Source organism: Corella eumyota, chromosome 2, assembly GCF_963082875.1.
Source record: "Corella eumyota chromosome 2, kaCorEumy4.1, whole genome shotgun sequence".
Taxonomy (NCBI): Eukaryota; Metazoa; Chordata; class Ascidiacea; order Phlebobranchia; family Corellidae; genus Corella; species Corella eumyota.
The window spans coordinates 5,731,815-5,756,986 of NC_137491.1; the positions used below are offsets into that span (position 1 = coordinate 5,731,815).

General features: G+C 27.8%; 5 protein-coding genes across 7 annotated transcripts; 2 read left to right on the forward strand and 3 right to left on the reverse strand.

Annotated features, from left to right (window-relative positions):
* Positions 1-324: 324 nt before the first annotated feature.
* LOC145741200 (zinc finger Y-chromosomal protein 1-like) lies at positions 325-4,545 on the reverse strand. 2 transcript variants are annotated; one of them, XM_082558745.1, is made up of 16 exons: positions 4,392-4,545; positions 4,241-4,307; positions 4,030-4,118; positions 3,689-3,873; positions 3,400-3,517; positions 3,189-3,268; positions 2,963-3,107; positions 2,690-2,856; positions 2,370-2,481; positions 2,163-2,273; positions 1,667-1,867; positions 1,399-1,547; positions 1,140-1,279; positions 914-1,008; positions 711-825; positions 325-461 (listed from the first exon to the last, which is right to left on the reverse strand). In XM_082558745.1, exons 1-16 carry the CDS (start codon positions 4,512-4,514, stop codon positions 412-414), a joined length of 1,947 nt encoding a protein of 648 aa, XP_082414871.1. In that variant the 5' UTR covers positions 4,515-4,545; the 3' UTR covers positions 325-411. The 2 variants fall into 2 exon arrangements, with proteins under 2 accessions (XP_082414871.1, XP_082414870.1); XM_082558744.1 differs by having other exon boundaries at positions 4,380-4,545.
* A 335-nt stretch (positions 4,546-4,880) lies between these two features.
* Positions 4,881-7,720, reverse strand: LOC145741201 (splicing factor 45-like). 2 transcript variants are annotated; one of them, XM_082558747.1, is made up of 10 exons: positions 7,581-7,720; positions 7,283-7,381; positions 6,949-7,100; positions 6,592-6,704; positions 6,389-6,466; positions 6,145-6,214; positions 5,872-5,965; positions 5,567-5,713; positions 5,234-5,332; positions 4,881-5,063 (listed from the first exon to the last, which is right to left on the reverse strand). In XM_082558747.1, the coding sequence occupies exons 1-10, from the start codon at positions 7,671-7,673 to the stop codon at positions 4,884-4,886; spliced, it is 1,125 nt and encodes a 374-aa protein (XP_082414873.1). In that variant the 5' UTR covers positions 7,674-7,720; the 3' UTR covers positions 4,881-4,883. The 2 variants fall into 2 exon arrangements, with proteins under 2 accessions (XP_082414873.1, XP_082414872.1); XM_082558746.1 differs by having other exon boundaries at positions 6,145-6,217.
* A 437-nt stretch (positions 7,721-8,157) lies between these two features.
* Positions 8,158-9,139, forward strand: LOC145741337 (dynein light chain roadblock-type 2). Its single transcript, XM_082558910.1, has one exon. It carries the CDS (start codon positions 8,284-8,286, stop codon positions 8,572-8,574), a length of 291 nt encoding a protein of 96 aa, XP_082415036.1. The 5' UTR covers positions 8,158-8,283; the 3' UTR covers positions 8,575-9,139.
* LOC145741336 (uncharacterized) lies at positions 9,139-19,682 on the forward strand. The gene is made up of 9 exons (XM_082558909.1): positions 9,139-9,281; positions 9,677-9,782; positions 14,368-14,493; positions 14,833-14,994; positions 15,196-15,439; positions 15,965-17,616; positions 17,759-17,950; positions 18,068-18,173; positions 18,326-19,682. Exons 2-9 carry the CDS (start codon positions 9,705-9,707, stop codon positions 18,523-18,525), a joined length of 2,760 nt encoding a protein of 919 aa, XP_082415035.1. The 5' UTR covers positions 9,139-9,281; positions 9,677-9,704; the 3' UTR covers positions 18,526-19,682.
* Positions 19,683-19,833: 151 nt separating this feature from the next.
* On the reverse strand, positions 19,834-24,878 carry LOC145742188 (eEF1A lysine and N-terminal methyltransferase-like). The gene is made up of 13 exons (XM_082559969.1): positions 24,734-24,878; positions 24,490-24,599; positions 24,262-24,363; positions 23,314-23,505; positions 22,915-23,058; positions 22,623-22,731; positions 22,352-22,480; positions 22,037-22,194; positions 21,662-21,854; positions 21,419-21,548; positions 21,079-21,311; positions 20,769-20,903; positions 19,834-20,355 (listed from the first exon to the last, which is right to left on the reverse strand). Exons 1-13 carry the CDS (start codon positions 24,876-24,878, stop codon positions 20,093-20,095), a joined length of 2,043 nt encoding a protein of 680 aa, XP_082416095.1. The 3' UTR covers positions 19,834-20,092.
* Positions 24,879-25,172: the final 294 nt, after the last annotated feature.

Genomic DNA, 25,172 nt, shown 5'->3' on the forward strand with positions numbered 1-25,172 from the left:
ATTCAAATTTTTAACCTAAATGTAAACGTAAGTCGAATTGTTGTGATCAAAGACCAGGCAACATATGGCGGCTACTATTTAGCAAACAAAGGTGTTTTTAAGATCGAAATTAACGTCGTAATTTTAACATCGCATGTCATAAAGCACCCTAGGTCAACAAATAGAGTATTTTTTAACCTTCCATAACCAATGGATGAATTCTAATATTTAAAACAATTAAACTGTCAATTAAGGTGGAGTTAAAAATTGACTTTTGATTTGCGGAAAGAGATATTTTATTAAATGTTGTTAGGCGTATCTAAATCAAACCAACACTCGACATAGCTGTAGACTTAACTTCAATTAATGTTGTGTATTTAATAAAAACAAAACAAAAACCGTACAAAGTTCAGAGCATTGATAATATACAAATTAAATAAAATTTGGTGTTTTCACTAGTGATCCTGGCGGTACATGAACAACTAAACAAAAATAAAATTAGTTTAAAAAATTGGGTGACCAAACATTTTTACCGAAAGACAACCAAACTCTGGACAACTTAACCCAGTGACAATCTAACCATCGAGAAATGGTTTTATTAAAATAAACAATTGTTATAAGTGTGGTTAATTTAAGGTTTGAGTTGTTTTGGGGTTATATTTATTGCTTGTTAAATTTTTATTATTGATAAAAAATAAAAAAAAAATTATTAAATTATTTTGTTTACTGACCATAAATTGGGTCCTCCATATTAGAATATAAAGGTTGTGGTGTTGTAAAACTTTGTAAAAATGGTGTATTTAAATGGTGATTCGGACTTTGTTGGTTTGCAGTACCAGATGTTACCTACATAAATAGTTGTTTCAAAATTTAAAAAATATATTACTATTTTTAACAGCTTTGTGAGTTATAAATGTGTTATTTTTTTACTTACCGGACTGTTAAAGTTTAATGTGTTGGGTTGTGCTGAAGTGACAATCAAATTCGATTTTTCATTTTCATTCATTTGTTCCTGCATAGGTCCGGAAACTAAAGCAAAAGTTTATATTGTAATTGATAAATCTTGCTAAAAATCTTTAATAACTTGACCTTATTTTATTTTATTTCCTATTTTAGGTGTTACAAGACTTAGTTATATATTAAAAACATATTTAATATACCTGTGTCTGTAGGTTTATCTTTGTTTATATTAGCAATATTAATTGTTTTTTGAAGAGGCAAGTGTTTTAGAGTGACATGATCACTTAACAATGCTGAGGTAGTGGTGGTGAACTTACAGTAATCACATGCAAACGGCTTACTAAAAAAATAACATTTGTTAGAAATCTAAAATCAACATAAAAAATAAAATTTACAGAATAAATTAATGTTTTATTAACATTCAAGTTATAATTAAAATAAAAATTGTTATTTAAATACCTTTTATGTGAAAACTGATGCTGTCTTAAGCAACTGGGTTTTAAAGTTACAAAAGTACATTTTTGACAAATTAAAGGATTCTCTTCCTTGTGTATATCCAGATAATGTTTTTTTAATTCTTCTCTAGAGCCCGATACATTTTCACAAATCTGTAAAAAATCAAAAATACATTGTAAAACAACACTGTACCAATACCTGACTAACTAACATACATTCAAGTACAAATGTATGTACTTATTTGCAAAAAATTAATATAATCATCAGTTACATTGCATTTATATAATTCATTTTTCTTCACATGGGTAAGCAAATGTTTAAGTAAACCCTCTCTCATATTACACTTGTAGTTACAATGTGGACATGGGTATCTCATGTCCTCGAAAGCAGTGTGTTTCGTGATTCGATGACGACGTACTGAACCACTATTTGCTGATTCATAGTCACAGAATTGACATTTGTATGATTTTGCCTAAACGATAAAAAAAATATTTTTTTAGTTTGTAATTTTATAGTTTATTTGTGATGGTTGTACACATAACAATATTAAAATAGGTGGGCAATCGATAAAATTTCTAGAGTGGTAACTTATTTAAAAAATGCAAAAAAAAAAAATTCAGGCCTATGCCTTGGAAGTATTATTTAAAACACTAAATGCACAAGTAGTCCGTACCATTTTACACATAAATTAATTTAATAAAATTAAAAATTAAATAAACAAGTTATCGACAACAATACCATTCAACATTACAATGAACATTATTTACCTTAACTTCATGCATAGCAACATGAACATCATATTCACTCTGATCAACAGTCACAAAATTACAAGATTTACAAACCATTTCACCAGGTTTCCGGTGGTGATTAATTTTATGCTGAAATTGAAAAAAAAACACAATAAATATAATGTAAATGTAATTATGTAATACTCTTAAAAATTACCTTTTTTTACCAAAAAATTCAAGACCTACCCTTTTAAGGCTCTTATTATCCTTAGACTTATAATCACAGCCTGGTATATCACAACTAAAAGGTTGGTTTCCACTATGAACCAACTCGTGTTTAGTTAAGTGATGTTTTAATCTAAAGGTATATATTTTTAATTTGTTGAAGGCATAATATATATAATAAGTTACATTGGCAGTTAATTTGCCACTAAAATTAGTTAAAAGAATTACTATAAAACAAGTAAAGGGTTTGATAAAAGTTATACAGTAAAAACAAAAATTATGAATTTTAAGAAATCTGAAAATAATGCATTTCTTAAATGGAAAAAAATTACTTATCTTACTTGGCAACGTAATTGCAAACTTTGCACAAAAACAAGGATTTTCCTGGATGTATCTTCCCAGCATGGTTTGACAACTCAACTTTTGTAGAAAATTTAACAGAAGCATCAGGACATAATTTACAAATATAACCTTCATGTCTGAGTTGAATATGACGGTCCACATCAATCTAAACAAATTTTTAATATTATTATAAAGAGTATGCCATAAATAAAGAATATATAAAGAGTTTTTTACTAACTTTTTTTTAAATAAAACATTTAAAATGTATCAACCTTATTATCTGCAGTGAAATTACAATGTTGACATTTATGAATTTCAGCATGGGAAGTAAGATTATGTCGAATCAACAAATATTTGGAAGTTGCAACAAATTCACATTTATCGCATTTGTGACTTCCGCCAAAATGGTGAAACCTCCTAAAACATTGGAAAAACTTTAAAAATGTTTAAAACTTTTATATATTAAAAATTTGCTAGATTAAATATGGGTAAGCTAACCTGTGATTGTGCAGAGAGTAATAACTTGCAAAAGTTTCAAAACAGTCTTCACATTTGTAAGTTGTAACTTTATTGTGTGTCTGTAGATAAAATCAAATAACATGTTATGTCACTAGCCTTACAGTAAAATTGCCTAAAAATGTTTCAAAAACAAAAAAAAATTAAAAAATTTCATTGTGCTAAATTTGCTATAAAGTTAGAGTACCTTTACCTGCATATGTTTGTTAACAGAAAGCCATGATTGGTTACTATAGTCACACATTACACATTTAAACTTATTTCCAACATGACTGTCCACGTGAATACATAACTCAGCTTCTGTATTAAAACTAAACAAAAAGGTAAATCTAATTTTAGAATTTTTTTATTAAACGTTTAAAACATTTTTTGGGGTGTTGATAGCAGTCAGTTCAAAAACACTTATAAAAAATAGCTGCCAAATAAATGTTAAATAACTTTAAAAAGAAAATAGTGTTTTGTTTTTAATAAACAAATCATACCTAAGCATGCATTTGCCACAAACATTTTTGAGTTTTTTATGAACAACAAAAACACCATCATCAGCACATTCAATAATATCAAAATCTTCATCATTTTCGCTAACAGTATTTGTTGAAAACGTTGACTTGATTTTAGATTCTCTTTTAGTGGCAATCCGCTGGGAAGATCTTGTATCATGGGTCAACTAAAAATATATTTTTGTCAATCCTATTTGTATAAATTGTATAATAATACTTATATATATATAAAAAATTCTGCATAAAATTTGACAAAATTACATTAAAGATAAGAATTATGAAATTTTGATAATTTAATCAAACATATTAAGCTCTTTAGATACCTCACAAATTTGATTCAAATCTTCTAACTTAGTTTTCTTATTAATGGTTTTAACTTTGCTTGTATTTTTTCTTTTACCAGATCTTAAACCTATATGAAAAAATAAGTTGATTTATTAGATCGATAAACAGAGCAAATAAAATCGAGTTACATATTCAAAAAACATAAGAGAAATTTATTTGTTACAACATAATCACAAATCAAAAACTTACTTATTTTTTTTCCTTTGGTGGTAATAGAGATTGGAGGTTCATAATTACCAGATAAATGGAACTTACTCTAAAAAAAAAATTTTAACAATTTTGTATTGTTTTTACATAGCTATTTATGATTAAATTATAAATGACTAACTTTACTGTATACCTCTTTGACTTCAACACAAGAATTATGAGTTTCTAAATGTTTCTTTAGAATTTCCATAGATTTAGCTTCAAAGAAACAAAGTTTACATTTGTAAATTACAGATATCATGTCATTAAAGTCCATTGTTGTAAATCACAAATTAAATTTTAATATTTACATACCTAAGTTATTTTTACACATTCTGCAAAAAACATTTATTTTTTAAACAGTTGTTTTACTGGGCTATATAATTAAATTCATGAAAAGACTTGGATTAAATTCAGTAAACAAAATACATCAATATATATTGACAATATACATTATCTGTCTTTTAGCAGCAAATTTACATTTTGTTAACAGCAAAATATTGTAAAATAGTATTAAAAATGAAAATGTTAAAAAAAACTTTTTTTTCACAACTGTTCGTCTTTCTGGTCATTTATATACCGTAGCTACAAAAGTCCCTGTTTGATGACCTCCTTAAACATTTAAAGTCCATTAAATTAATTGATTTCACGTTATTGGATCAGAAAGTTGAAAACTTTTAAATTTTTCAACATCATAAAACGAAGCTTTAACAGTTCGTCCACCAAAAAATCTTCCATTTAAATCAACCAGAGCTTTAATTGCAGATTCCATTCGTTCAAATTCAACAAAAATTCGAATTGCCTCGGTATCAGGAAATCCAGTCATCTGTAAGTATTTAAAAGAAAAATTAACAATTCAGTAAATTTAATTTTTAAATTTTAAGTATCTTAAAAATTTTCAATTTATCATAGTGGGTTATTTTATATGTAATTGTGATTGTGATTAGCATAAGCTTTCAAACATAAAAATTGCCTACTAATATAAACTTAAGTTACCTCATAAATTAAACATTTATGTACAGCTCCGTATTTTGTGCATTCATCTGAAGTTTCACCTTCCAACTCAGCATCCACTTCACCCGGTCCCACCATGTTCTAATTAAAGTATTTTTATAAGATTAAAAAAACAATTTAATAAAGAAATACTTTTCTAACAAAAAAAAATTAAAGTAGCCACTTTGTTGAGACATTTTTGTCTACATTAAAACAAAAAGGACAAATTTAAGTTTCTGGTTAAAAAATTTTGCTTAAAAAACAATAATCAGCAATTTTAGTGTATTTAAATATGTTTTGTATAACATTGCTTTGAATAGCTATGCTTTGACTTACTCTTAGGCAAATAACTTTGGTTGGGTTGCGAAGTAAATCGGTCACAGATTTTTGTTCTTGTTGTTCTCTTCTAAAATCCTCCTCAATTTGTTGTTCGATTTGATCACTTGAGATGATTTTTCCCCCACGCTTGCTGGTCTTCTCAATCTTGAATTAAAAAATGGTAAAATTTAATTAAAATTACCAAACTAAACACACTTTTAAACTTACTGGTATAATTTAATAACCTAAGTAATTTATTTTTGTGGATATTTACAAATGTTGCAGGTTACCCTGATTTTAAACAAATGTTTAAGAAATATTACCTGCAAGGCATGGCTCATTCCTCGATTGTCTTTGCCTAAACCTTTGCCTTCTTTGAATCCATATTTAGCCATTATTTTGTGAGCTACTGATCCCCTGTCACACAAATATCATTTTAAATAAAAAATACAAAAGGTAAAGTTGTTTACTGTCAAAAAAATATTACGATAAATATCATGATTTAAAAAAAGTACAAAAGCATACATATAAATAATTTTACAATTAAGAGTAGCCTACTGAAAAATCTAAATTTTAGTAAAAATTATTTAACTTACGCCAGGTTGTGAGCAAATTGAACTCCAGCTCCTCCTGCTTTTGGAGAAGCAGGGCGATCAGAGGTTGGGGCTACTTAAAAAATAAACACAAAATCTAATGTCACATTTTTTTTTGAAGATATTTAAATTAGTTTAACTATACTACTAAATATAAATTTTATTATGCGGTTATTTAATATCACTATATTTATTACGCTTCTTAAACGTCACTTCATTTTTATTTATAAAAAACATAAAAACCTACTAAAACTAGGTAAAGACTGTTTGTCAGATTCCAATAAAGCAGTTGGTGGAGCAATTGCTGCTTTTCCCGTCGATGACACTAAAATACCAAAAAATATTAAAATTACATCTTCAATATTTGAACAATTTATTCTAGAAAAAAAAAATATAAATTTGTTTACCATTTTGCTAAAATTTAAAATTGAATTAGTTTCGAAAGCTCACTCTTTTTAGATTTTTCTCTTTCGTAAAACTCTTCGTCTTCTTCTAAGTTTGATGTTTGTTGTTTGGCATGGCGCTCTGCTCTTCTCTTTCTACGTAACTCAATTTCTTTTTCTCTGTGGAAATTATAATTAATAAACTTTTCAAATCAATCATAAAAAATTATCTAACTTTATATAACCGTTAAAAAATCTGATTTTAATTTTTATTAATATAATTAACTTAAAATTTATAAATAGTTATATATAATTAACTAACAATGGTTTTGTAATGCACTTGATTGATTTTGTATTTCATAGACAGACAATCATTTTGTAACAATATTAGTTAAAAAATTTAATTTTTAGATAGATTTGCCACCTGTTAACTTCAACTTGACGCTCCGATTCCTCTCGATCTTTTCTTGTTAATTTTTCATAATCATTTGGACGCATTGGATCGTATTCATCCGCAAACTTTTCTAAAGTCTCTCCCCCCAGAAACACACTTGACTTTGTAGTTTGTGTAGTGTCCTGACAAAAAGCATTACAACTGACAACAGTTATGTTCAAGCTAATTTTTAAAATGTTTTCATTTTTTACTTAACATGTAAACATGTTCATTAACTTTTTAGGATTTTTTGTTAGTTTTTATTTATTAAAAAAACATTTCAAATGGTCAAAGTAAATTTAATAAAGATTTTTTATTATCAAACCTCTTCTTGTCGAAGTTTGTTGAAATCAATAACAGGAGCGACACTTGCTGAAGTTCGATTCTTTTCATTTTTGGCTTTCGTTAAAGTTGCCTTTCTAACCTAATAGACAAATAAAAGCTAAATCTCTATGCATTTTTTAATAGTTTATTAAAAAATATAAAAAAATAAACTGACTAATTTTGTAGAAGCACTAACAGACTGAGTTTAATTTTATTTTAACAAACAGACAAAGCATGAATATAAGCTGATAAGACAAAAAAAACTAAATAAAATAAGACAAAAACTAAAAAAAACTTACCTGTAATTGGGATTTTAGCATTTGAAAACTGGAAGACCATCCCGGTGCCTTTGCCTGCCCACTATCGACTCCCAAGCCATCATATAACGACATTATTATTTTTTTACAATTAAAATGCAAATTACATTAAAGTGTTTGGGTCATACGTATACACGGATCGTTTTTTGGAGCGCGGAGCGTTTTATTATTGTGACAAAAATTATACTAATAATTAAAAATTATTTTTGTTATAACAATATTAACATATACAAAAATTAGTATTCGCTTGTTGTATATATTAATTATCTTTTTTGTTTACTTTGCACTTGGCAAAAACGATCCGGCATTTATGTAAATCCAAAAAATGAACATAAAGTTTTAACTGATATGTGTCAGTATGCTTTGTATCGTGAATAAAATATTTTAAAAAATTGAACAAAATAAGCCTTTAAATAAAAAAATATTGCAACTCATAACTACAAATAAATATATAGTTGGTATTTTTCTAAAGTATTAAGTACATTTTTATTTAGAAATTACGTTTAACTACGTTATATTTTACAACATTTCTATGTCGTTAGGCGACAGCTGGAACTGTGACGGTTGTTAGTGACGAAACAAAGGCTAAACCGAATCAATCAATTTTAAAAGTTGTCTTCTTCAGTTAAGATTAACTTATTAGTTTCGTTTTATTTGTATTAAAGAGTTAAGTTTGCCAAAAGATATGTCAGAAGTTGAAGAAACAATTAAGAGAATTCAAGGCCATAAGGGAGTGATTGGAATAATCGTAGTTAACAGCGAGGGAATTCCAATTCGCACGACCTTAGACAACTCTACGACAGTTCAATATGCTGGTCTCGTGCATCAACTGACCATGAAAGCAAGAAGCACAGTGCGTGATATTGACCCACAGAACGACCTTACATTCCTTAGACTCAGGTCAAAGAAACATGAAATCATGGTTGCGCCTGATAAAGAATATCTTCTGATTGTTATTCAAAATCCTTTGGAGTAAAAAGTCATCTTGAAACGAACTTTTTAACTTTGACTTTTTGGTTCAATATTGTTTGATTTTTTTATTGTTTTATGATTTATTGAATGTTATATTAGAGCACCTTGCTTGTTTTGTAATAAAATAAATAACCCATTGAAATAAATTCAAAATTGTTTGACTTGTTTCACATCTGTACTTTATTATATAACATAGAAAATAACCACCTCATTAATATCCTGAATCGAAACATAACTGACATTTTACCTACTAACCAAAATACCATTTTTATTGATAACAGTTAAAATTGAATTCATATTTTGACATACAGCAATAAATAATTTTAAAAATCCTGTTTAACATTTACTGATACCAAAAAGTCATATAAAAAATATAATTAATATTTTTAAGGCCTTAAGCCATTTAAAAATAGTAAATTAAAAATAAGATATTGTTAAGTAAAGTACTCCTTTACACTGTGCCTATGTACAAATTCATTGTTGTATTTGCTGGTTAAAATAATTTTGCTACCAATTTGTGTAAAAATGTAGATTTATATAATCCAATATATGTAACCTTTTTTTAGCAGTTTGTATTGTGCAATAAAAAAAGAGGGAGTGAGTTTTAAGTTACTGAATAGTTTCCTGTTACTGATATTTCATCTGAAAAAAGAGCTCATATGTGATTTGCTTGCATTTCTTCCTTACTCAAACAACGGTTTCAGTTTTACGGTATGTAGAGTAAACATAGTTTTATAAAGCGTGGATGAATATAGTTTTCGTTGTACCTTAGCTTAGTTGTATTTTACAATTATTTAAATTAGTAAAAATAACGCCTAATTATTTTTTAGTTTATAAATTTAAGAAAAATAAAAAATATTTTATTACAAATTTATATTATTTTTTAAAGGTAAACAATTTAGTTGGTTTGAATTAAACTGTTAATGTTTAATTTGTATTACATTTTTAGAGGCTTAACTGGTTTTGTTAGTTTTTTTTTCTTTAATGTTTAAATATGTCTTTGGAACACAGACATTGTCATTAAACACTTAAAGAGATAAAATGACAAGCTAATAAGATAATGATCTTAATTACAACAGAACTTGAAATTTAAATTATTATTTTAGTGTCAGTTGAAGTAGAAAAGGCATCAAAATGATAACCATGCCAGCATGGAAGGCAGAACTTTTGGAAAAAAGAAAAACCGAAAAATCAAAGAAAAAGGATGAGGCAGTATGTATTATCTTTTTGAATTTTGGGGACTTTAAGTAACTAACTTTAATCAAATTTTTTAATTTTGTATAATGTTTTGGTTACAATATGAATATGTGATTGGGAAGTATCAAAATTTAAGGTTTTAAAAGACAGGCATTTCAACGAAAACAAATACAAGAACAATTTATTGTCAATAAATTATAATAGTCTTATTACATTTCCTGAATGGTTGGATTTTCATGTTTTTTGTATTTAAAGAATTTTTATAAAGATCGTATCCTGCTTATAAATACAAAAAACTATATTTATTCTGTATTATTTTAGCGATATGTTGAATATGGGTGGTATATATGGCCCATGGGTATTATAATGACTAACAAAACAGACCTATTAAAGTTTGTGAAGTATAAAAGTACCGTTTGTTATTTGCATTGGTGTAGTCCTTAAATTATTAATGACAGCAAACATATTACCAAATTAAATTAAACAGGCCAGGCATAGTTTAAATATTTGTCCTTATAGATAATATAAGCACGGTGAAACCATAAATTAATTCCAATGACGTAATTTAGTGCAATTAGAATGGATTAAACATTGACTTTATAATGACTGGAAGCGTACAATGAAATTGAATGAAAGTGCGATTTAATAGCTACTGTATTGATAACCTATAAACATATAACTTTTACTTTTCTTACATATAAAAACGGCCTATGGTAATAATTTCTAGCGTAGTTGGGTAATTTTGAGCAACGGAATTGCTTTATTTATAGCGCTCGTATTAAATTACCGATAAAACTTTCCGTTGAGAAGTCTTTAAAGTTTACTTTCAATTTAAAGGCTTTGCTTCAAATTCTTTTAAACGTCAAGGTCACTATTCAAAATTTTAAAACTTTATTTATCAATATTTTTACCCGTCTAATGGAATTGTATTTTTCAAAAAACAAGTAAAGCATTTATATAGCAATAAAATAAATCGTATTAAATTTTTAATCTAATTTAAGAAGATAGTTTAACGTTATATTTTATTACCGGCAACACGGGGATCCCAATCCCGTTGGCATAACTGATAAACTAAGTAATACATTATTTAGTGCTATCAATCGATATCTAGTTTCAACCGAAATATCTGTTTATAATGTGTAAGCGTTTAAGTACAAATACACCAAATCAACTTTAGGACATTTTATTTTATAACTTAACTAAAGTTAAAATTCATGTTCACCCTTTGAGGGATTTCAAGTTAACACGAACTTAATTTCATAAATAAATCCAACACTTTAACGATAAAGCGTTTTGTAAAGTTTATAAAATAAGTTTTAATGAGTCGCAGGTGGGCGCTCCAGAACAACGTATGCAAAGTACACAAATCTTGCCTGACATTTAGTCCGGTAGTGTGATATATTGGTCATGAAATTACGAGCCAAAATATTTTTGGTTTGCCAGGGTTTATAATATTTTATGTAATAATAAAAAAAACTAATGCCAATGACTAGACATTAGTCAAGTATTTAAACTTAATGCAACATTTAATAAAAGTTTAAACTTAACGGGACATTTAATAAAATGTTTGAAGTTCGCAAAGTTATTTACGATGTAAAGATAAATATTCGAAATCCATTCTACCACATTAATGAAAAAACTAGATTAACGAGCTGCGCTTTTGTGGCTTTTTTAAATTTACTATTCTGTGTTGTCATCAAATACCCCGTGGTTTTTGTAACATCGTTGGCTTGTCAAAGAATGGTAAAAAATGATAAAAATACTTTTAAAAACGTGTATATATTTAAAAAAGTATAGAAGTTTTACTATGGCAATATCTACGTACATACATATCCGTATATGGCTTATAGGCTTTTAGGTATAATAAAGAATTCCTTTCTAACTTACAGTCAGGCGCCCATGTGGGCGCATATTTAAGTAATGTTTGTTCGCATCTTGTTAAAAGCTTGTATTTGTCTAAACGAACGCAAGGTTAATTTAACGCAAGCGATCAATGTTTGCACATTAGGAAAATGTTAAATATTTTAACACCATTTCGTTTGAGAACAGAAATATATATAAGGCCATTAAAACCAACCCGTGTTAAACTTAAAGCCAACTATTTGTTTATTTAATAGTAAAGCTAATATCTGTATGACTAATCATCATATACTAAGTGGGAGAAATGTGATTATTTTCCTTATAAAGAAGTTCCAATGTTTAAACAAAGCACCGCTTGTAGCATTGCGATTAAACTTTAACTCGGTCTAACATGTAAGTTCAATTACAAAATCCCAACAGTCGTTACGTAGTTATAATCGTTATATGTTAAAGCGTTAAATAACGGCGAAATATAGCGCTTTATAATTTTGCAATGAGTAATTAAGCTAAGTGTTTTACCCAAGGGCAGAGCGTGCGGTAGATACAGTTAGCAGTTTCAATTTAGCAACAAGTCTATATGCTTTAATAAATAGCAGCCGTTTATTTCCTTTTTGTGGGTGGCTAATAAATATATAAAGGATGAGTAGTGTATAAGTCATAATACACACACGGAAGAATTGAATATAATATTACTAAGATTTCAAACCCCGGTAAAAACAAACGAATCAGTCATACAGAACTGTATACACCATATCAGTAAAGGTTTGAGAAAATGTTTGAATCTATATATTAAAATCAGCTCTATGAAAGCAAAGGAAATAAATTGTAACGTTTGAAAAAGTTAGATAGTCTACCATTGGTTTTTATATAAAGAAATTATAATTGGGTAAGCCTGTATGTAACAGACGCTATTTGGTTATCGTTAAAAGTGTATATTTATGGTATCCATGGTTAAATTTGTTACGTCACTACACACCCGAAATAAACAACGGCACACCTTACAAAACTTCACAAAATCTATTTATGACAAGTCGTCTCTACATAATTGTAAAACGTTAATAGATAGGATTAACGCTCGAATAAGTTAAAATATATCAATGTGGATATGATGTGCATAGCATAGCCTGTAAATAGGATTTTAAACGCATAACAATGTCTAGGTTTCAAACTTTACAACAGTACAATGTGCTTTAATTATTTAGTGTATTGAGAATGAATAATTATATACAGGACAGAATTGGGAATTTTATTCTTATATATTTTTGTTTGGATCTTATTAAGCGCCCGAGGCGAACGAATACGACTTAATTAAAGTTCAAACCGACAATTTAGCGTCGTCAGTTTGTCACGTGACCGAATCGAATTCACATTTTGCTAGCGAAATTTTTTTGATATTTTTTAATAAGCGATTAAAACAAGCGATTAAAACAATAAAAATATTTACCAAGTTTAAAGTTACAATTTAATAAGTTTAACCATTTCTTATGATAACGCCATACAAACTATAAAACTAACACTTTATCAAAAAGTCTACAAAATTCAAATGTTTTTTTGTAAATAAACGTATTTTTTAATATAGTTTCCAAATGAGTAAATTAAAGTATTTATCCATTTCTTATTTAATCGAATATTTGTTTTTATTCTGTTTGTTGATAAACACTCGAGTTGCAAATTCGTGGAAATAGTTCAAGTGTTTAAATAAATAAGTTTCATTTTTAAACCTAAGTAAATTTGTTTTGTAATTAAACTAAGCTGTAAAAATGACGTCACGAATTTTTGCAATTTTATTTTATTTTAGGTTTGCACATTTACATATAGGGGCTTCTGGGAGGTATTTTTTGTTAGAACGTAATATAGTTATACTTTTTTTTGTCCCAATTTAAATTGCACTGAAAACAGATATCACCCAACAACTACTAATTAGAGAAAAACAATTCAATACTCGACATTAGTAAGTGGCGTTTGGTAATTTTAATACTGATTCAATTGAAAATTTTGTTACCATTTTACAATAAAAGTTTTGGCACGAAATTTGTTATTTTGACATAATCGGAAATTACCGTTGCGTTGCAACTATTTAAACTTTTTTGTGACGTAATTAGAGGTTTCCAACAAAAGACACAAAAAACGCAATAACGACTTAGCGTGACGGGTTTTGTATACAACCGCACAAAAGCATTCAAAAACGCATACCTAACAGATGTGATACATTCGTGAGTTTATAATTAACATTTACAGGACAGTGACATCTGCTTAATATAAGGTTATTTGCATTTTTGTTGAGCAATGCGAGAAAATCACATAAATTTTACATATATGTTAGAGTAAAAAAAAAACGTTTTAGTGAGAGTGTAAAATACTTAATATAATTAACCCGCGGTCGATACCTTTAAATTGAGCTTTCATCCGTAAAATTAGTTTTTTGTATGTAAATATACTAGCATGGATTTGTATAGAAGACGTTAGAAAATTATTAATAGGAATTTTGTATAAGTAATTTTCGTCTTGGCTTACAGAATAAAGATTATTTTTCGATTTAAATCTAAATATATAACCCACCAAAGCTAGATAAATAATTTAAACAAAATCCAGAGAAGCATAAACAAAATATTTATTTTAAACAAAAATGTATTGCTAAGAAAATATAAAAAAATACAGGATTTTGTTAATATTTATCTTTTTGATTTGAAGGCATTTAAATTTAGGTTTTTAAATTTTTTTGGTAATTTTAATTTTTTAGGTACCACAATGGAAAAAAGATTTGTTGAAAAAGCTTCATTCAAAAGCTGAAGCAGCCAAGTGTAGAGTTGCTGAACAACATAGATTAAATGAAAACAAAACAATTTTGGACGACCACATTGACAAGGTTTGACAACATTATGTGGATTGAATTTAACATAACTTAACATTATAATTTTAAGTCCTTATATTCATTGTCTAGACTGTTGCATATTAATTAGAACTTAAAGTTAAGTCCCATAAATTATTTTAAATTAATGATTGTTCCCATAAATTATTTTAAATTATTGATTATTTACCACTAATTTAAAGTTTAAAAAAATAAACTCAAGCAAAAACAATGTAGGCATAATAATAACCCACACAAATTAAAAAAAATTCTAACCTGACTACACCAAATAACACAAAAGTCAATTAAGGTTTAGAACAAATAATTGTTAAAATCATAACAATTTACTTTATTCAGGTTTCAGACAATAAATTTATGAGGGAGGAACAAAAATTAAAAATGACCTCACCGAATAAACTCTCCCCCATGAAAGAATTCCCTCCCCCACTGACCACCCCTGGACTTCACATTATAAAAACCGATCAGATGATTATTATTGAAAAAGAAACACCAGATGAGGTAATAAAAAAATTTAAAAAAAATAATTGCTTTAAAGCAAAGAAATAGGGTTTGTAGGCCTTAACAGAATTAAATTATTAAGCAACTTTTTATATAAATATATTAATTCAAATATCTTAAATAATTAATTTAAATCCAAAATTAAAAATATTTTTCTGAATGTATTTTCCACTTTTAAAGTTCATTTTTTTAAAAAAATAGTTACAAGAAATTATTGAACAACAACAACAACAACAACAACAACACCATGAAGACCAAATAAATGATGCCGAACTTCCCGAAGCAGGTATTGTCAGCAGATTGAAGGTCAAGTTTAAAGAAGACAAAAATGTAACTTCAAATGATCCTATACCATCTAAGGAAGAAAGTCATGTGACACCAAGTAACCCTGTGACCTCAGTTGATGGGTTTCATAGGTCAAACAGTGTTGGAGAGAATGGAATGGGTAAAAACAAATTTTTTTATTATGTTTTTTTATCTTCCATTAATTAAATTGGAAAAACCTCAAAAAATAGTGTTTGTTTTTTAAATCATGTGAGATATTTTAACATGAAATGTAAATAATGTATTTAAACAAAATAGTGAAACCTATCAAAAGCATTAGCCAGTAAAGAAGGCTATATATTGATTTAAAAAGAACATTATCATGTACAAAAATTGCAAACATGTTGTAACATTCCATTAATAAAAGCAAAGTAGTTTATAATCAAAAGTAAATTAAGTAGTTTGAGTTAAATTTTAACTTTTTTAAAAAAACCTAGCCTTTAAAGCTCTTTAACACAGTTTAAACTTGTTAGCACTTAAGTTGGTAGTTAAGATCTAATATTAAGGTAGAGTTGTACTTAGACACGCTTATTGGAGTAGGGGGGTTTCCAAAAGAAAGCAAACACTTTTTAGTTTAAAAAAAAAAATAGCCTATGCTAATAAGCATGTAATTTTGTAAATAAAATGTTTTTAAAATTTTTTTCAGGTCTAGTGATTAACAATACTGATGATGATGTCATAATTTCACCGCGTAGCCCCTCTCACCCAAGAAGTAAATCATTTCCCCACCCATCTTACCCTCTTGTTAAACCCCCAAAACCAAGAAAACCTGTTCTTCACCACAAACAGTCCATCGAGTTTTTTACCGTGCAATCTTTTAAAAGCCCAGGTGCAAATGAGACTGTTGGGACAGTAACATCACCTACCTACAGAAAAGTTTCTGCACCGGTAAGTCCCTACAAAAAGGTTCAACCACCTGTTAAAAAGGAAACGTCGGTTGATTTGTCAACGTTACATGCACCGGGTCAAAAGACAAAAGTAGATGAACCTGAAAAACCTGTGATTGAAGCGAAGTCAAATACAATAACTTCGGTCCAAGCTAAAGAAGATATAACATCTACATTGCATTCTGGTTCTTATAATTTCGATAAAAATAAACCTGTCCCTAAAAAACAGGAGAACAATGTAACCGAACTTGATTCAATTAAGTTAAGAAAAACTAAACCGAGGTCTTACTACCAAACAGATAATAAAAAAGAAAAATCTGTAACCCAAAACACTCCCAGCAATGAGTCTATAAATATTGTTTCCAGCAAAAAAGTAGAGGAAAAACCATCTTTAAAACCTCTTCCTTTAATAAATAAGGAAAATATTCCAATTATTCCACCAAGAAGGAAAAAAGCGACCCCACCATCAAGTCCAAGAAAAATTGTTGATGATTTGATTGAACCGAAGTTGATTATTCCTACACCTAAAATTGAACCTCCTGCACCAAAACCAGCACCAGTTGAGTCAAAAATAACAAAAACACAGGAAGCACCAAAAATAGAGCCAAACAAGTCAATTAAAAAAGACATCGAAGCGTCTAACAATTCTGTAATACCAACCAAAATAGAGCCTAAACAATTTCAACCAAAAAACACACAGATTCAAACAAAGCCAAAGAAAACATCTCTACAACCGGAAAAAATAAAAAGTAACGGCGATTCACAAATAATCAATTTAGGCAAAATATCTTTAGATCCTTCATCGCTTAAAAATAAACAAGCTCGTGCATTGAACGAATTAATGAAAGAGTCAAAAACAATACAAATTATCCCAGGTGGTAACAAACAAAGGCAGACCCCAGTTAACTTTAACCAAATAAAAACCACTGCTAAAAAATCACCAGAACAATATAATATCCCCAAACCAGTTAAAACTGGTGCAAAGAAACCATCCATTGCAGAAGAAGAGCAAAGGATATTGAATGAAATCAAAGCCATGCAAGCTCTTTTAGATCAAGCTAAAAAAAATGGTTATGTCGATCCACCCCCACAAAAAACTGCACTTAAACCAGAAAAAAAACTTACAAATGGGGTCATTAAACCTGCCAAGACAAATAGTGTAATAAATACTAAAAATGACTTGCCCGTGTCATCGATTGATGATGTCATAGACTCGCAAGAAACCTTAATTATCCCAACAAAAACAGTTCAAGAAAATCATGAACCAAGCATCGAAGAAAATAAAATCAGTGTCACCCTAAACAAAGTTGAAAACAAACCAAACAACAAATCACATGGTTTTGGTGGTTTTGTGGTCAATCCAAGTAAATTCAACAAATCAGTTGCACCCGCAACCACTCCTGCCATCAAGGTAAACAAACCACTTTTACAAGTTTAAATATAAACCGCCATATAAAAATATAAATTTTGAATAAAAATGACTATATCAATTTATAACCAACCTAACAAAAATTAAGTTAAATTTTTTGAAGATTTTTTCTTTTTTTTTACAGAAATCAGTGACAATCAATCCAGCTGCAATGTCAAACACATTTGTTATTAAACCAGCAACAACACAGAACAACAACACTGATAAAAAGGTCACAAAGGGAAAAAGAAAACCAACAGTCGATCAAATCACAGTGATTGGTGGTTATGTTAAACTAGAGCACTCAAGCTTGGCTAAGAAAAACAAAACAAGAAAAGTAAGAAGTCTTTAATTTTAGGATTTTTACATAAAATTTAAATAGTCTGTATTAATATTTTTATTAAAGTTGGCTTATGAAAAATTATTGCAAATATTTAATTCTCCATATTTATAGGTAAATGTGGATTTCAGTTCAGTTGTGAAGATGCATACTTATACTTCTGAAAGATCACTTCTTGATGAAGATCCAAATAGTTTAATAAAACATCCTGGATCAGGAAGTAAGTTGTAAATTAAAATTAAATTTTCTGTTTCAAGCATAGATTTAATAGAGTGAAAAAGCCATATGTAAAAATAAAGTGAAGTTTTAAAATCTATTTAAAAATGTTATTACTAATTTTACATATTTAAATTTGCATATGATATTTTGCAGGGGAAAGTCAATTGGGTAAGTATACCCCGAAATATCTGCTCTCGATGAAAGATAAAGATAATTCAAACTCAAACAACAACTCTAATCAATATCAAGCAGAAGAAGAGGAGGATGACGAAGACCTTGAAGTTAGGGATGCGACTCCTTTAGAGAATGCGGAGGCATTTTCCTTTTCCTCTTCTGCCGATCTTTTGTTTTAAATCAACATTGAGAGGAACATCTTTATTTTTACAATTTTTTACGTAAAGCACACCACACAAAAATATTTGTAAGAGAATCAGCATTTTGTGTTGAGTTTATCAGTTTTTGTAGCAATCCATTTGTGTTTTAAATTTCTTTTAACCCACTGAAATATAACCAACCTTTTTTTATACACAAGCGTATTATGTTAAGGTGGACATAATGTAGCAAATCTATTTTCATTTCTGTTAAAAGACACTGAAATGTACAGCACTGAAGTGTGTATTTTACATAAGTCTGTGCTGCAGTATATTTTATGTATAGGTCAATACAACAACCTACCTTATAATCTACTATAGAAAATTAAAACACAACCAATTAATAAAATTGCTGTCAATAATTTATACAATTTATGTGTTTGCAATGTTAAACATACAACTTAAGAGAAAAGCATAAAATTTGTCAGGATATTGTTTTGATTTCACTGTGTCTTAAATATATGTGAATATTTGTTTATAGAATGATTCACCTGGTGATTAAAAATTGTTCTTAATTTTTGTTTATGTTAATGTTAGTATTGGTTTTACCATTCTTTGTACTAGGACAATAAAAAACTAAGGCCTTGTATTTATTAATTTTGATGTGTTATCAATTTTTAATCAAATTTGCTGAAAGTTATTTTGAAATCTTTTGTTTTTGGGATATTGAAAAAGTTAGCATGGTTGAAGTGTATATATGTTGACTATTATCTTTTGTAAAAGTTTTAAAAACATTTATGCACTTTTTGTATAATATCATATATACAAGACACTAACATGTACCATAGTATTTAAATACTATTTTCCTTATTAAATGTTAACTTTTTCTGTAATCATGATTTGTTCGTTAAAAAATTGAAAAGTGCTATGCTTGTGTAAAATATAAATTTTAATCATTTTTAATCATAATATTTACTAGTGCAATTTTTATCATACTTAATTATTTCAAAATTTTTTAGTAACAACAAAAATATGTTATATTATCCTTATGTTTTTTTATGTTGCTATATTCTTATTAAAGCCATTTTTGTTGCCATTTATCAACAAATATATTAAAATGTTGGTGAGTTCTTAAAAGAAATTAAAAAGTTGTGTTAAATTGTTTTCATAGTAAATCATGTGCTTTGTTATAACTTATAAATAAAAGTTTTAAATAAAACTTTAGTTTATGATTTAGTTACATGTTATTCATGTTTATTTCTGTCTAAATATTGCTTATTTTTATATATCTTGTAGCTATATTTGCAAGAATTCTGTATCTTGTGTATAATCAATATAAATTACTTAACAGAAATTTTAAGTGCAATTTAATAATTTGGTATATTGTCTTTGTAATGCTTTTAAATAAAATTTTACAATTTGTGCATTGAACTGAATTAATTTTCTATCAACAGTTTAATTTTTAAAACAGACTGGCTATAGCATCACTGTAGCATGCAAGAGGTTATAAATATGTTAGTCAAGTATACCTTTTTAAATTAAATAAAGTATTGGTTACTGAATAAAAGCAAAGCATTGAGCCACATCAAAATTAAATAAAAGTTTTTTTTTAAATTAACTTTAATTTTTCAAGGGATTCACATAAAAACATATCGGTAACATTTTGCGATTTCAAAGATTTTTCCAAATTTTTAGCTTTATCCTGCCATGATTTAACATCTATTTTGGAGTCAGGTTTAAAACAAAATAAAACTTCATTCACATCAGTTTCACAACACAACTCACACACAACTGGAAAAATTTCGCGAATGTCTTTTTTAACTTTGCTTTTTGTTTCGATGTCACGACTAAGAAGGTTGAAGACAAGCACACCTAGCAGTAAGATTCAGTTACTTATTTTTGTCATGATGTTTTGCAAAACAAGCAAGTTTACGATAGGTTATAACAAATAAATATAGACCACCAGCATTTCGACTATTAATCCCATGGATACACACTTTTAAAAATAGGATTAAAATCAAGTTAAAATATATTAACTTTTTAGATAATCGCCCATTAGTCAATATGCATTACAATAAATTTAACTAAAAAAATGCTGTATATATGCTTGCTCAAACAACAACTACATCTATTAACAAAACACCATTCATAAGCTCAACTTTAATAACTTCTAAGCAATTATAATGTTGCCACTAATCAACTGTCTAACTTAATATTGCTTTGCGTAAACTATGTTACTATTTTGACTTATTACCCAAAACCCAGATAACACCAAACCAACTGACCTGAGTCTGTAATGATGTTTTTGAGATGCACAAGGTAAGAGGATTGAAGAAAAGAAGCGGGGGGACATGTTATACTTGCAGTTTCATCTTTTGTGTCAACATCCACAACAACCATGTCATAACACTGTTCTCTATCTGTAAGACAAATAAATGATTAAGATGTTTTAAGAGATAAAAGTTATCTATATGAGGGCAAAAATAAACTGTAAGTAATGGCCCTTTAAATTAAAAAGTTTTAATTATAATTGTATAAAAAATAGCTTTGATTGGTTTAAAAATATTATTAAATAAACAAATTTAAAAAGAAAACCTTTTAAATTGTTGGATAACTTTTCCACAAAATCAATCCCATCCTGCACATACACATTGAACCTTGACTTAAATTTATCAAGACCAAACCACTTGCTTGCAACAGCAACAATTCCTCCATCCAGCTCAACTGCATGAACAAGTGCGCATGAAAAGTGATTGAGAAGATAAAGAGGAATCGATCCTCCTCCTAATCCAATAACTAGAATTTTACATTTGTCTTCAACTGATGACCTGAATAAAAATGTAAAATATGATTTTATTGTGTTCCCATATTTTTATAATTAATTTAAACTGATATAAATGTTTTCAACTTTACTTAAGTTAATGTTTGTGCTTACAAAATGCTCGGCAAAGCTGATATAACAAGTTTTGTGTAGTCTGAAGACAAATAATTTTCATCAGGAACTAAATTCATTTCTTTTGATAACTTTTTATTTGATCTTTGTCGTTGGTTTTTCTTTTTTCTGCCTGCAATGAAAAAATAACTGCTTTTCATTTTAAATAAACTTATACCTTTATTTTTGAAAATAGGAAAATTTTGTGTTTAATAGTCTACATTTAAACTTAAGTAATGAACATACTTGCATTAGCATTTCGAAGTCTTACACTACTTTGCACCGTACAAATTTTCTTTTCAAACAAGAGTTGTCTATACCAAAAATTTTCATCTCCCAAATAATCTTCCACAATGTAAGTTCCAGTAAATGTGGAATCACATTTGTAACGAATATGCCGCTCTCCCAATTGATCACCTCCCACCGATAAAAATGGAACCTAATAAAAAAATCAGAAATATTAGGGATCATACACTTTAAAAAAACAATACTTGAAAATAAAAATGAAAATTTTTTGGAAATTTATGCCATGCATAAAAATTTGCATGATTCTAAATTTATAAAAACATGAACTCAGATCCAAACATAAAAATCTGGATTAAGGGTTTGTCTTATTCCTACCTTATAATCAGCAGGCAATTTACTGGGTGACAACTCAAGAACTTTGGTGGATAACTCATCTTGAATAAGTTTCAACCCTCCAATATATTTGTGTTCTCGACTTAATGATACAACTGCCAGCCTTTTAAATTGGGCACTTTCTGCTACCTGATATCGACCTAAAAAGAAGTGGTAATAAAAAGATTAGTTTAACAGTTAGGGTTTTAGTTTTTTAAAGGAAAACTTATTTTAAATTCTATAAGCAAATAGACTTATTTTTAAATATTAACATTGAACAACTTGTTAATACATGTATTTATATTCTAATAAATTTACCTTCTTTCGAATTAAACAACCATTCTAATTCCCTTCCTTGTGGAACAATAAATATTCCAAATTTTCTAGAAGAATTAAATTTTTTAGAATCTACCACATTAATAGTATATCGAGGATGAGTAAGTGAATCTAAATTGAAATTTTGAAATGGTTAAATACTGCAGCTGTTTAAGTTTAAGAAAGTTAAATTTTTTTTTTTTTTTTATTTTGAAATGAAAAATATCTGTGCTAATCAAGAACAAGGAATTTTGTTAAATCTTCAAGCAATCACCATTAGAATAAAGATGAATCGCTGGAACCTCAGAGTTGTCCTCATTATTTAACTCTCGTCTTATCATGGAATAATATTGTTGAGATTTTATTGATTCCATTACTTCAGCCTACAATTAAAAAATTAAAAAAACAATTTGAATTAAATAACAAAACAATAAAAATACTTAAAGTATATACATGGAATATACCTTACAGAAAAAACTACTTGCAACTAAAACAAAGCGCAAGCCAAATTTTTAAAAATAATTTTAAACTACTTTACCAGATTAATAATAAAATAGTTAATTTACCTCAGATTCCACTCTTGTTGGTTTAGTTGAATCTCCCAAACAAATTTCGAATATTTTTTGAGGGAGTTTTATAAACTTTGTAAATATGAATGCAAACACCGGCATCTCAATTCCTTTTTCGTTTGCATTTGAATCAGTCCAAACCTAAACAAGTTATATATATATACTTTCAAATTTTTTTTTAATACAATAAACAAATTAATAATAATTGTCGCATTAGAATTTTACATTCAAAAAATCCTTAAATTTTTAAATTAAGAGTAAATATGTTATGTATTTCAGTAGTTGTCAAGAATAATAATTAGTAAAAGACAAAAATTATAGTCTTCAAGTTTATGTTTTTTTAACAATAATAACGAAATTATCCAACTAGAGTTATTTATTTAATTTGAACCTAACCTTGTGAACTCTTAAAAGCCAATTATTTCCCGGAAAATACTCAAGAATTTTCTTAATGATATGATCCTGGGCAAGAGAAATACAAATGTAACGACCGCCATTTTTCATGACTCGACTTATTTCAGCAAACATTTTATCCACAACTGCAGATGTGGACGCTGATTTATCACTTAACATTGCATCAAGTGTTCCCTGGTTAAATAAATTATGTATAAACTAAATTAAAAAAAAAACATTTTTTGAATTTTTTTTTGTAAATTTTTGCTTATAACCAAAGGTGGGCACCTAAACGTTAATGCGTTAAACGTTAAATAACGAAGTTAATTTTTTTGTTAAAATTTAACTTTTAAGTTAATTTTAAAAATCGTTAGCGGACCTGTTAACTTTCGTTAAATTGTGCTTCCGTTAAATTAAGCCCGTTAACTCAATATTTTACAAGTAAATCCATGATAATATAAGGAATATATATGTTTAAAATCGCCGTTTATCGGGTTTAATCGTCGCAATTTTTAAACGATGTAAGTAATTACTATCCGGCCACTGTTATTTGGGCATTAGGCCTAAGCCCATTTTAAAAACTTCTTCTAAACCTTTTTCGTCTAGTTAAAACATCGATTAAGAAAAAAACTAATTTTTTTAAATCTTTTTTTATAAAAAAGGTAATTCCTTTGTTTGTTTTAATTAAATTTTAACGTTAACGTTTAACGATAACTTCCGTTACACTTGGTTTAATTTAACGAAAAAACGTTAGCGAAGTTACTGTTATGTGTAACGAATTACCATTTAACGAAGTTGCTTTTTCGTTTAACTGTGCCCACCTATGCTTATAACACATAAGAGTACAAATGTTAAAATTTTGTTGTGTAAGTATGTAGTGTTGTGTTACTGATTAACGTTTAACTTTGCCTATAAGGTAAGTTCATCGTATAAAGTTTGTTATTTATATACTTTGTCAAGTACAACTGAAAATGAATTGGGTTCCATTTCAAGTTTAGTAACATCCATTTCCAACCACTTCATTTCACTTCTGTTCACATTTCTTTGTTGCATCTTTTATAAAATAAAACCATACATTATAAAATTGAAATATTACAATATGTGCAACAGTAATATAGAAAATGGTCATAAGCTAATTACTACAAGCAAAGCTTAACAAATTCAAAAAACATAAAATACCTGCTTAATGACTGTTTTGCTGATATCGATGTTAGTGATTTTATGGTAACCAGTATCATACAAGTTTTCACTTAACTCAGAATTACCACATCCAATAATTAACATGTCATCTAAAAATATATAAAAAATATATTTAATTTACCAAATAATTCACAAAAAAGAATATACAATGTCAATAAAATGATATAAATTTACGAAAATTTAATTTTACTTTTTAACATTTTCTTAATTTTTTTTGCTTTACCTTTATCTTTGATGTAGCGATGTAAAATTCCACAAAGTTCGAAATAATTACCATACCATTCGAATGAACTTTGCCTTTTCTTGAAGAAAGATTCCCAATACTTTTCTGAGCTGAAATCGGAATGTACTTTAGGTAACAAATTCATATTTATTTTATTTACTTAGGATAAAAAAAAAACAAACACGTGGTATAACCTTTATTTATGTAAATTGGTATAGTTACTTTATTGGACAACCAAGATTTTAAGTTTAAATATTGTTAAAGATTCGCAATATTATCAAATTACAATTTATTTTTAATTTATAATTTGCCTTTAACAAACCATAATTCACTGTAAAACCAACTTAAAATGTAGTCACGAAAAATTATAAAAAAATTATATGTGGAGAGGGCCACGAATTTGATGGCATGACTCTGTCTAGGTTATTTCCCATACGGT

Coding starts and splice junctions, on each gene's coding strand:
- LOC145741200 (XM_082558744.1), bottom strand. CDS start 4,514: ATGGACTTTAATGACATGATATCTGTAATTTACAAATGTAAACTTTGT. Junction 4,119..4,240: donor CACCAAAGGAAAAAAAATAA/GTAAGTTTTTGA, acceptor TTTTTCATATAG/GTTTAAGATCTGGTAAAAGA. Junction 1,009..1,139: donor AGATAAACCTACAGACACAG/GTATATTAAATA, acceptor CTTTTGCTTTAG/TTTCCGGACCTATGCAGGAA.
- LOC145741201 (XM_082558746.1), bottom strand. CDS start 7,673: ATGTCGTTATATGATGGCTTGGGAGTCGATAGTGGGCAGGCAAAGGCA. Junction 7,101..7,282: donor ACAAACTTCGACAAGAAGAG/GTTTGATAATAA, acceptor GCTTTTTGTCAG/GACACTACACAAACTACAAA. Junction 5,333..5,566: donor CCAAAGTTATTTGCCTAAGA/GTAAGTCAAAGC, acceptor TACTTTAATTAG/AACATGGTGGGACCGGGTGA.
- LOC145741337 (XM_082558910.1), top strand. CDS start 8,284: ATGTCAGAAGTTGAAGAAACAATTAAGAGAATTCAAGGCCATAAGGGA.
- LOC145741336 (XM_082558909.1), top strand. CDS start 9,705: ATGATAACCATGCCAGCATGGAAGGCAGAACTTTTGGAAAAAAGAAAA. Junction 9,783..14,367: donor CAAAGAAAAAGGATGAGGCA/GTATGTATTATC, acceptor TTAATTTTTTAG/GTACCACAATGGAAAAAAGA. Junction 17,951..18,067: donor AGAAAAACAAAACAAGAAAA/GTAAGAAGTCTT, acceptor CCATATTTATAG/GTAAATGTGGATTTCAGTTC.
- LOC145742188 (XM_082559969.1), bottom strand. CDS start 24,878: ATGAATTTGTTACCTAAAGTACATTCCGATTTCAGCTCAGAAAAGTAT. Junction 24,600..24,733: donor TCGCTACATCAAAGATAAAG/GTAAAGCAAAAA, acceptor ATATATTTTTAG/ATGACATGTTAATTATTGGA. Junction 20,904..21,078: donor GTTATCCAACAATTTAAAAG/GTTTTCTTTTTA, acceptor TTTGTCTTACAG/ATAGAGAACAGTGTTATGAC.